Genomic DNA, 11,316 nt, shown 5'->3' with positions numbered 1-11,316 from the left:
GCTTTGACCAAGAAATATTGAGGACTAAGCAAGCCATTTGCGATACATCTCTATGGTTTTAAGCAATACCATAAAATGAGTGTTAAGTTTATTCCTTGACTATATTTTTAAACAGTAATATTTACAAAAAGTAGTTTTGTACAAAAAAAAATAATACTTACAGGGAAAAAAAATCCAATTTAAGATTAAAAAAACCCCAAAAATTCACAATTTCACATTTCTTAAAATACACAATTTTGGGGGAATTTTTTTCATACATAACTCAGAAAAACCAATATTGCAAAAGAATTGGAAAAAAAATCAAAGAAAAAGAAATAGTTAATAATTATACACAATATACGAGGAGGGGCCATTAAAAATATATGTACAAAAAATATACACAGGAAAAAATGGTCCTACAATTGCAGTCCGTGCACAGGTCTTCTAATTCTCATTGACCTTCTAAAAAAAGCAGGTGGTTGAGAAGGGGTCGTTGAATGGGTAGTTCCCTAATGTTTTAGTGTAGAGCTGCAGTAGTTATGGCCTCTCTCCATACGCGACACACTGGATCACCAACACCAAAATGCCTGTAACAATCACTCTAAATCACAAGGCCATTTTCTGACGTTCATACACTATACAGTCACAGATGCTGTCTCAACTTATAATTTCAACATCATTTTGACGAGGTTCTTTGTAATACAAGAAAAGCAATCAATCCGAAGACAAGAACAATAATGATGACCCCTTATTTAAAATAGATATCATAGAATTATCCATTACATTTAATTGGTATGAATAAATATGCGTTGTAATTATATAATTATATCTTAATGAACTACTTAATGCATACCTCCAGTAATAATACCATAAATGGCATCTCTCGTCTCCACTTCTGACTGTGACCTCGTGTTTCTCTCGACTTCTTTAGATACTGTACTGGACATCTGAAAGTAAGAAAGAAAAAAATATAACTATTTATTGTCGGTAAAAAAAGTGATGATAATAATAACTAGACACGATCTCGTTGCGAGCAACGAGGAGGTCTTCCGTGTGTTTTAGAACATGAAATACATGTACGACCTTGGTTTTGCTATTTAACGGCTAAACGTGATTAAAAATATAAGACAAAGGTCTACATTCTAAGGGCCAGATACTTTTTTGTTTTAGATGTATGAGCTTTGGTTGAAAACATTTAGATCTCTAATTCGAGGTGCAGCCTCTTTTTCCTCGTATCAAATGAAAAGTCATTTACTTTTAAAGATATTTTGTTCAACAAGTGTATAGAAATTTGTTACCATTCTTGAGATATCTCAGAAAGAGCGTTTAAGGGGCCGATCCCTTATCTCCTTATAGGGGTCGTTTAACGAAATTTTGAAGAATCCATATTCTTAGTCTTTAGTAGATCATTTTGAGTATCTTTTCTTCTATACTGCATTTCAAAATATTTTTCCTTTCTGAGATATCGGTGATCAAAGTTTTGAATTTTGAACTCTTAAAAACCTTAATTACGTATCACATTATAAAATCATGACACTGCTTGGATACATAACTGTAAGATAAACATATTTGCTTCTATAATCTTTCACAAAATATATCTCAGTAAAGGGACTAAAGATGAAAGACTTGAGAGCCCTTTGGTCCCCTAATTTGAGGGGCCAGCCCCTTTGTCTTGATATCAAATAAAAGGTCTTATAAATATAAAAAAAAAATTAACATATGTTTTAACAAAATATTATTCAGAAAAGAGATATACAAAGAAAACCAGAAAAAATTATGATATTTGTTAAATCTCAATATTTGGGTCCAGGCGAGCTTCGGCGCTTTTTGCGATCGAAATGATTTTAAACCTTCATGCACAATTTCAATCTTCCGTCTTCCATCACTGAAAATTTCAAGTGTATATCTGCTATAGTTTAAAAGGAGTACTGCCGACAAAATACCTCTCTGAAAATCAACAAAACGACTATATCTCAAAACCTGAAGTGACGTCATCAATAAAAAAAATTTGCAACACGCTTCACATCGTCATCTATAAGATCGACAAGTTTCATAAAAATCAATTGAGTAGTTTTCGAGATCTTGCGTGCACAAAATTGGTAATAAAAAAAATAATTATATAGAAGAATAGGGAAAAAGGAACAAAGCAATAACAATAATGTTTTCCGTTGGAAACGGAAGACCTTAATAATAAGAAAAGTGAAAAAGAAACAATAGAATAATAGAAGGGTCTTCCGCTGAAGACGGAAGACCCTAATAATTAAAGAATGTTTTTGTCTAAATCTTAATGTACGAGTGTTTTCAACGTGTACTTCAGTCCAACAACCCCTTTATTTTGAATATCTTAGTTAGACAGTCAAAAAAAAATGGAGAGAAGGAAATAGAGAGAAAGAACAAATCTTGGCTCCGGCGAGATTCGAACACACAGCGACAGCCTATGCAGGTGTCATAACAGACTGGTCCTCTGTCTCTATCATACGAAATATATATCGCGCATATCAGACAGGCATTGCCAGTCTATATTTCATCATCGAAGGTTCGCGTCAAAACATGGCTGACGCGAAATAATTCCCGATTTTCTCTTTGAATTTGGGGCGTTTCCGCCCGGGACAGGAGCTGAATTTTTGTATGAGATGATAAACAACGTGTAAGATGTCTCACTACTCAGGTTTGGTAACAGTGCGAGGTCATTTGAAATATTAATGCGTGTTTGTGTCTGGAGGGGGGTGAAAAGGACCGAGCTTGATTTTCGTCGTAAATAAATCGAAAGTAGAATTTTGAGGTGTGGATTTCGGATTCGGTTAACGACAATTAGGGGAAGTCCTAAAACAATGACTGATGCATTTTACACATGTATTTCAGAGTAGAGATTTGTTTGTGTCGTTTACTATTATGTTTGCCTGTTTTATATCAACAGGATTGATAAAATTCTTATAAATGTAGAAATAACGAAATCAGTAACACGTAAATTTATTCATAAAAAAAATTGATGACCGTAATTTCCACAGTTCTAACATTCATAAGTAGTTCACACGCTATCGTAGATACAGACTAAACGGAAAACAAGAAATATACATGCAACAGAAATATTACGCGGCTGCTTACATCCCTTGCACTGTGTAAATTTTAAGTCCCCATACAGGCTATACTCGCGGCTTGATATCGGAAATTTCTTCTTAATTGTTCAACCTGCTGCAAATTTGGCAGAAAAACAGAATGAGGTCCGAGGTACATTTACACAAAATTTCATGAGGATTGAGTGAAGGGCTCGGGAGTTAGAACTTTTTTCTACAGTACATGTCAAACACGAAAATTAAAACTCAAATGCCAAAAAGTTCATAACTCTGTTAATAATGAACGAATTGGTCTGGTAATTAGTACGGTAATCTAGAATGGTACTAAGTTGAAATTAAAGGTCCGAGATCAAAGATCAAGTAAAATCGGGCCAGAAAAACTAAATGATTTTATGAGAGGTGGGGGGGGGGGGGGTGGTGGTCGGTGACTTCTATATTAAACGGAAAATACTAAATTCCCAATATCACTAGAGTTTGAGATACATGCTTGACCTTTATTCTGCTATTTACCAGCTAAACATGATTTGGAAATAGAATGAAAAATCCTTTAATTTTAAACAGACTCTTTTCTTCAATTTCTATATCCTCTTTTTCTTTTACAAATAAATCATACATGTATTGGACTTCTCGCCCTTGTTTTGTTTCTGATATATATATATAAGAGCTTTGATTGAAACATTTACATCCCTCTTATCATGTAATTTGAGGGGCTAGCCCCTTTTTCTTGATATCAATGAAAGGTCCCTTAATATTAAACACATTTTGTTCAACAAGTGTTTAGAAATTTGTTACTGTTTTTGAGATATTAGGGAAAGATTGTTTTAGGGACCAACCCTTTATCTCCTTATAAGGACCATTAAACGAAATTTTGGTGGTTAAATATTATTATTATTACGAAAATTATTCTGAGTATCTTCTCTTCTATAATGCATTTCAAAATATTTCTCCTTTTTAAGAAATAAATGATCAAAATATTGGACTTCTAGCCCCTTTAAAATCCAAATTATGTAACATATCAGAAAACTTTTAACAAATATAGGTAGATAACTGGAAGATAAACATTATTGCTTCTATAATACATGACAAAATATTTTTCATTAAAGAGATATAGATATAAGACTTAAGACCCCTCTTGGCCCCCAATGTGAGGGGTCAGCCCCTTTTGCTTGGTGTCAGTTGAAAGATCTTTTATAGATAAATTTTTGATGCTCTACATGTGTTAGCAAAAATATTGATTAGAAGAAAGATATTCGTGATCAAATCTCAAATTTCGTAAAAATTGTCAAAAAATTTTAACATCAACATTTTCAGTTCCGGGCGAGCTTCAAGGATGATGACTTCTGGTCAAATTTAAACAAGCAAGCAAATCTACCATAACCACTCTATCTTGCATATAAATTTCAAGTCCCTAACTATAACAGTTTTTGAGGAGATGCGTGGACAATATCATGTTCCAAAATACATGAAAAAGGGAGATAATTCAGAAACGGAAGTGAATTTTCAGACAGGAAGTAAGATGCAAAGAGATATTCACCTTAGACATCATCCCTGTAAAAATCATTAAAATCGATTGAGAAATGGCTGAGAAATGAAGGGTGACTACCAAGAAAAAAAATAATAATATAGAAGAATGAGAACGCGTAGAAAAACAGTAAGGTCTTCCGCTGAAGACGGAAGACTTTAATAATACACGATACTTACAGAGAAAACTTCATCCTCAAGCTTTTCTGTGACCCCCTCTGACCAATGATGTCATCGCATCTTAAGAGGGAGTGCATGACCTTGAATTTCTTCAAGTTTACTCCGGAGCTCAGTTTGTTGATCCTGAAAATTTCGACGTCTCTCCAGGTCCTGCTTGCTAAATCTCTGAAGTCCATACATGTCAGTGTGGTGTTTTTTTTTATACACGCAGTCAAAGCTCCTAAAGGAAATGCAAGCAGAATCAACAAATACATCATTACAGTTAAGAAATCGAATTGGGAAGTAGTTAAACCAATGAAATTCTGTTTTATATCGGGTGGAAGAATGAACTAAAAAAGGAATGGTCAAGATAGGCATAGCTTCAATATTGGATGTGCAAGCTTATTATTAGCCCTCTACCGGTTTTCACCGGAGGGGACTATAGCTTTGTTTGGCACAAGTCATTCTATATAATCGGCGACGTAGTGGAGAAGCAGAGAGAATGACTGTGTCAGCCTATAATGATGCGTTGAAGGGTAGTGGAGAAACAGATCCTATTATTTTGAGTACCCTCAACGAGTTTGAGAAAACGTTATGTAAATCCCATTTACGAGTAGAGATTAAGGGAAAGAGGGGGAGAAAAGTGCCAGTACTTTTTACAGAAGAAATGAAGAGGTTTATTGACATTCTTCTGGAAGCTAGAGAAGAAGCTGGTGTCACGCAACCATATCTGTTTTCAAGGCCAGGGATATCCAAACCATATAGAGGCACAGACTGTATTCGAAAGTTTTGTAACTTAGCTCAGCTCTAGAACCCTAGTGCAATTACTTCAACAAAACTCCGAAAACAACTTGCGACACTAGCTCAGGTCTTGAACTTTAGTGAAACTTCGCAAGATATTCTTGCCACATTTCAAGGACATGATATTAGGGTGCATAGGGAGTTCTACCGTTTACCCGAGAGTACACTAGAAGTTGCCAAAGTCTCTAAAATATTACATGGAATCAATAATGGGACCATTGAAAAATTCAAAGGAAAAGACTTTGATGAAATTGATTTCGCTGACAAAGGTGTGTTTTATAAATCATGTTTTTATTTTCTGTCTATTCCCAAAGAATTTTTAAGGCTGTTTATTGATGTGTCTTTTCTTCAATTTAGAAACTATTGATAGTGAATCAGAGATTTACACACGCATGGACCATTAAAAAAGCCTGTATTATGAGGATTGGACCGGAGAAAGTAAGTAAATCGAGAGCTTATTATTTTTTTTAACATGTTTAGCGTTCTATTAGTCAGGGCATGAGTATTTGTGGAAAAACACTTTAAAAACCCCTTTCAGTCCGTTTTCTATATTTGTATTGTTTTCTTTAATCTTCAGAACTAAACTGTACATGTACATTTCAACCTCTGCCGATGCTCTACGATACGTGTCCATGTGTGCAATCGAAGAACCCTGGTACATAAGCGAGGGGGTCAACACTATTAATACTTGATTATTATACTAATACTGGTCACATTCTTTATTGTACACAGGAAACATTTAATACTAAGTTAGAACAGCTGACTAACTAATGAATAAGGTGTGGTATTTTCAAATATGAAAACAGTCAATAATACCATGCCTTAAAATTTTGACAAGGTCATGCTCATGAATAATCTCTACAAAACATCTAAGTGCATGCAGTTATCCAAGGCAGACCATCACAATCTGATGAAAATTGGCTGATACATGTAAGTATTGATCAAATCAAGTTGCAGATCTGTATAAACCCTATTTGATTTGCATATGATTTTATTGTTTTAAAAACTTCACATGAAACCTAAAACCAAGCAGTTTTAGATGTACGACAAGCTTCATTACACACATTTGACAGCAGGCAACAATATAGAGGAGCACAGGGGTGTTCGGACCCTCCCTCGAAAATTAAAACACTTTTAAATTTTAGCTCAAAAGTTGTTTGATCCTTAAATAAAATGAATTATGATTAAGATTCTGTAGTTGATTTATGTTTGAAGAAGTGTTCAAAGTCTACAGGTCTAGATTTTACAAAGCAGGTGGCAAATAGGAATTGATTTAATTTAAACAGTATATGTTTTTAAAGAAATGAAACACACATGAAGACTTTTCAATTCAATTAGATTTTCTTATAAATTCAGTCTTGATAGGGTGCGTAAAAATCAGCAAGAAATCCTAATTATATAAGTCATACAGTGAATGTGTAAAGTCTTTTATAGGCAAAACAGTTAATAAAAGCATACAAATTGCAATGGTACTAGACTGTGCATGTCCTTTGACAAGATATATTACTCGTATATGTTTCAAATTACAATACTTATAACATAAAATGTGGAATGAATTTACACAATTGAATTATATATAATGTAATTAACATAAGAGTCTTTGTATCGAAGTAGGGTTTAGTGCTAAATATAATGTAGTTTAAATAGAAAACGTGCATACGTGGAGAAAAGTGTGAAATGCAGTTCAATCTTATTTATCCAGAATTCTCTTAATATATATTGATCTCCACAAATTTGACAATATATGCATCTTGAGTATACCATGATGAATTGATTAGATTAGCCTGAGGCAAATGTTAAGGAGTTGATCTAGAGGATGGAGTTTATTCATGTATTAGAATAATTCGTCTTGCAGCTTGCTGAAGTTATTAGATCTCTCTCTCTCTCTCTCTCTCTCTCTCTCTCTGTGTGTGTGTGTGTGTGTGTGTGTGTGTGTGTGTGTGTGTGTTCAGTAATAAATGGTTTATGTGGTAAATTTCCTTTGAATCTTCAGTCGATTACATGACTAGCTAGATGTATTGACTTTCGGGTAAATAAGGAAGAAATACACACTGTAGTGAGTTTCTGGTGTGTATTCACACTGAGTCATGTGACTTTGCAGATTTATTTAATGAAGTATTCCCTGCTTTTCTCTCTCATTCTATAATATATGTATCATCAGTATTTTACTACACCGTGTTTGTTGTTGTTGTTGTTGTGCTTTCTTTTTTTGCCTCAGGACGTACAATTTACATTTAAATTGTGTCAATAGATGCATATATTCATTCGTTTCTCTAGATATTTATTCATAGTATTTTTCTTTAATTTCAGAATCTCAGAGTGTACATGTCCTTGTCAACTTTCAGGATAGCAGCACTGTACATCAATTTACGATGAGAACAATTAAGAGCCGTTTCGACTCATCTGGCCGGAGCATCAAGTATTATATGCCAGCGATTGTTCAGGGGGAGAGGGCTGTGCGAAATGTTTCCAGCTTCAAAAAATCTACCATTGAAAGTTTAATTCCTGGAAAGAAATACAAAATTCTGAATGCCACTAGCCACCCCACATTTGGCATTGAGCTCAAGGCGGACTCGGTCGTAAGTATTTTCATTTTACGAAATTGCATCCCTTTTTCTTCAAAAATATTTTAACAGTTATAATACAACAACAAAATAATGGCAAACACACACAAACGCTCAAATACACACACACACACACACACACACACACACACGACGAGAGGATGTATATCAACGAAAATAATAGGAATATTGAATAGTGATTTAAATATATTTTATAGATAATGGACACCTCATTCGAACTGACCAAGGAGGAAAAACAAATCAGAAATTATTTTTTTAATCCTACAACCTACAACATGGCTGACGCATCGTCATTTGCTAACAGCACACGACTGTCGCTTGGCCCGGTCCAAGTAAAAAGCGTAAGTGTAAATATCATTTGCGTCGATGTCTGTTTGAGTATGTACAAGTGAGTACTATTCTAATAATTGATTTTAAATTTAGATTGGTGAGACGGGAGTGGTGTCCACCGGTTCGCAAAGAAGGGAGGTGCAGCTGTCCATGGACGGTCGGTCTGCTCTCCTTACCCTCTGGGGTAAGGAGACAGACCTGGAAGTCGTTGCTGGGGACATGTATATTGTCCGAAATATAGTCCCCAGTAACGACTTCAATAAGCAGAGGTGCTACTCGTCCACCCCTCTGACAAAGTTCGAGATAAAATGCATACACTGTCTCGTCACAATTGTTTTTGCTATCAAAAAAGTCATTGTAATATCTATACATAGAGACAAAAGTATTGCTTCAAAATTAAATGAATTCTATTTAGTTTAAGTAAAATATTGAAATATTGTCAACGAATTTCTTCATATGAAGATGCTATTTTGATGCCTCATCAGACTCTAATATTGATTGATATTGATTAACAATTGCAGCCATATGAATGCACAGAACTCCAGGAAACATTTGAGGGGGTGGTCGAGTCTGTGTCCTTTGCCAGGTACTACTTTCTTTTTCTCTTAGAAAGGTTTTGCCTTTCGTTTTATTTTTTTTAAATGCATCTTCCGTTCTAAAACTATTGCTGATGTTTATTACATTGATTATATTTATTGTTTTAATTTCTTTCTAACATAATTTTCCTTGCCATGCCACCTTTTTACGTTTGTCAAAGTAAGGTATTAAAATGATTTTAAAAGAGAGTTTTTAAAAATATCACATTTAAATGATTTGATTTCATTTAACAAGGCAAAAAACCCAATAAACATAACCCAATTGTCTACATCCATGTTCTATCCAACTGATATTTATGAATTAATCATTGCAGCAATCTCATTGAGATTAACGATATGATGCTGACAATATCGAAGGACAACCTTGCTAAGATTTTTCCAGGCAGACAATTCAGTCCGGTAAAGGTTACCGGACTGAAAAGAAATGGAGAAATTTGTGAAATGTAAGTCAAATTTATTATCTTTAATCATTTTATAAAGCTATGTGATATTTCGCCTGCTTTATCAATTTGTAAATGAATTTCTAATAATCTTATTTTTTCTTTTCAGAGATGTGAAGAAGGCCAAAATGTGAGAAACTGTGAGAGTCATTAAAGTACCTTGATCCAAAGGAGTGGGGTGGGGTGGGGGGGGGGGTCGGTACTTTAAGTTCAGTTACTTTAAAAACAAAACATGCAAAATCATTTTGGACAATATTTTTTATTCAGATATTTGGTGTTTTTTCATACTGTTTCCCCTATTTTGTTAATGTTTATCCTTTCATTTTACGTTTCAGTTAAATAAGTTCATAATAAATTTGCATACTAAGATCAGGGTACTTTAAAATGTATGTATGAAATGAATGAGTGAGAAGAGACTATTTATGTATTTCAAAATTTAAAAAAATGAAAGAACCTGAATTATATTTTATTTTGATGAATTTGAGAATGCATCGTTTCGCCATGAAACATTTTCATTGTTTTGCAAGAATGAAGGAATTATTTGTACACTATTCGGGGAAAACTAGCTTACAATTGGCGTTTAATATTTGTTAAACCAACATGGTAACATAAGACCTTTTTTACGATCATGGATATAGTAAAGGTTGAATGTTTTTGAAAAGTCTACAGTTCCAATTTAAATTGTTGCATGACTTTTACAAAGATATATGTACTGTTCAACCAAACATCTGAATTCTCAACTTGTCAAGTTGCAAGAGATATGAAACTATACATTCTGTTAGACTGGTCAATAAAAGGTGCGCCATTAGCTGCCGATCTGTAGCTCTTCGGTAAAATCCGCGTTGACATGCCTTGTGGCTATAATTCCTCCTACGCTAAACGCTTGCAATTTATGGCACATAAAAACTGAGATAGTTCTGGCCCAAAACTATTGCATTTGTGTATGCCGTAAATTGCAAACGACAAAATACATAGCAAAATGTACGTAACTGCGCTCGTGTAGTTTAAAGAAAAAAATATATTTCATTCTGAATAAAAAAGTGAATATTAGGAAGAAATGTATATATCAAAAGTTATGGTGGTCGACTTAAATTGCGGATGTTTTTAGACATTTTTATGAAACTAGATGATATCCCGCGCAAGTGCGGGAATTAACACGTTACACAAAAATATGATACAATGCTTATAATGATGAACCTTGGGGGGGGGGGGGGGGGGGGGTTGTTCATTGTTGTACATGCTTTATCCGAAATTTTTCTTAATTGCTTTCTTAGCCTATTCTTTTAAATTGAAATAAAAACAAAACTGCATGGCTGAATATTAAGAGAAGTCTTGCAGCTAACTGGAAACAAAAAATAACAAACATTTTTATTTTATTTCAAACACGTAAGTGGGTATTTAGTGCGTCGTATCTCTTAATTTTGTTCTTTAAGTCAAATTTTACTATTGTTTTTACCATTCTCCCAAAACAGAATTTCAGTAAAAAATATACCTGTTGTGAATAAAAAAAACTTGGGAGGAGGCCACCCCCTCCCCCAATTCAACTTCCCCGTTTTATGCATACATCATTCATACTGCAGAATAGACTGTTCATGATTTACAAATTAATGTATAATGTTTACTACTCTACCAACCTGTCGTGCTGTAAAATATATGAAATTAAAAAATCGCTAGCGTACGCATCTTTATTACGTTATTTTAAACCAAAGTTGTCAGATCCAAAGTATCTGTCCGATGGCTAACTCGCCCTACATCTTCCGCCTTGACGTTAATTAGTCTACCCGCGTTCCAAGGCACCCCGTTCTTGAAAGTTCTTTCCACCAAAATTAAA

At 34.2% G+C, this 11,316-nt stretch overlaps 1 protein-coding gene and 1 pseudogene across 1 annotated transcript; one reads left to right on the top strand and one right to left on the bottom strand.

Annotated features, from left to right (window-relative positions):
* Positions 1 to 430: 430 nt before the first annotated feature.
* Positions 431 to 5,741, bottom strand: LOC128174691 (uncharacterized; annotated as a pseudogene).
* Positions 5,742 to 7,945: 2,204 nt separating this feature from the next.
* LOC128172731 (uncharacterized) lies at positions 7,946 to 9,656 on the top strand. Its single transcript, XM_052838486.1, has 5 exons — positions 7,946 to 8,113; positions 8,317 to 8,460; positions 8,543 to 9,035; positions 9,360 to 9,488; positions 9,595 to 9,656. Exons 1-3 carry the CDS (start codon positions 7,961 to 7,963, stop codon positions 8,867 to 8,869), a joined length of 624 nt encoding a protein of 207 aa, XP_052694446.1. The 5' UTR covers positions 7,946 to 7,960; the 3' UTR covers positions 8,870 to 9,035; positions 9,360 to 9,488; positions 9,595 to 9,656.
* The last annotated feature ends 1,660 nt before the right edge of the window (positions 9,657 to 11,316 follow it).

The sequence above is a fragment of the Crassostrea angulata genome, chromosome 2 (genome assembly GCF_025612915.1).
Source record: "Crassostrea angulata isolate pt1a10 chromosome 2, ASM2561291v2, whole genome shotgun sequence".
NCBI lineage: Eukaryota > Metazoa > Mollusca > Bivalvia > Ostreida > Ostreidae > Magallana > Magallana angulata.
The sequence above is the reverse complement of the archived record's forward strand: the minus strand, read 5'-3'. Positions and strand labels throughout refer to the sequence as shown.

Coding starts and splice junctions, on each gene's coding strand:
- LOC128172731 (XM_052838486.1), top strand. CDS start 7,961: ATGCCAGCGATTGTTCAGGGGGAGAGGGCTGTGCGAAATGTTTCCAGC. Junction 8,114..8,316: donor AGCTCAAGGCGGACTCGGTC/GTAAGTATTTTC, acceptor TATATTTTATAG/ATAATGGACACCTCATTCGA. Junction 8,461..8,542: donor GCCCGGTCCAAGTAAAAAGC/GTAAGTGTAAAT, acceptor TTTTAAATTTAG/ATTGGTGAGACGGGAGTGGT.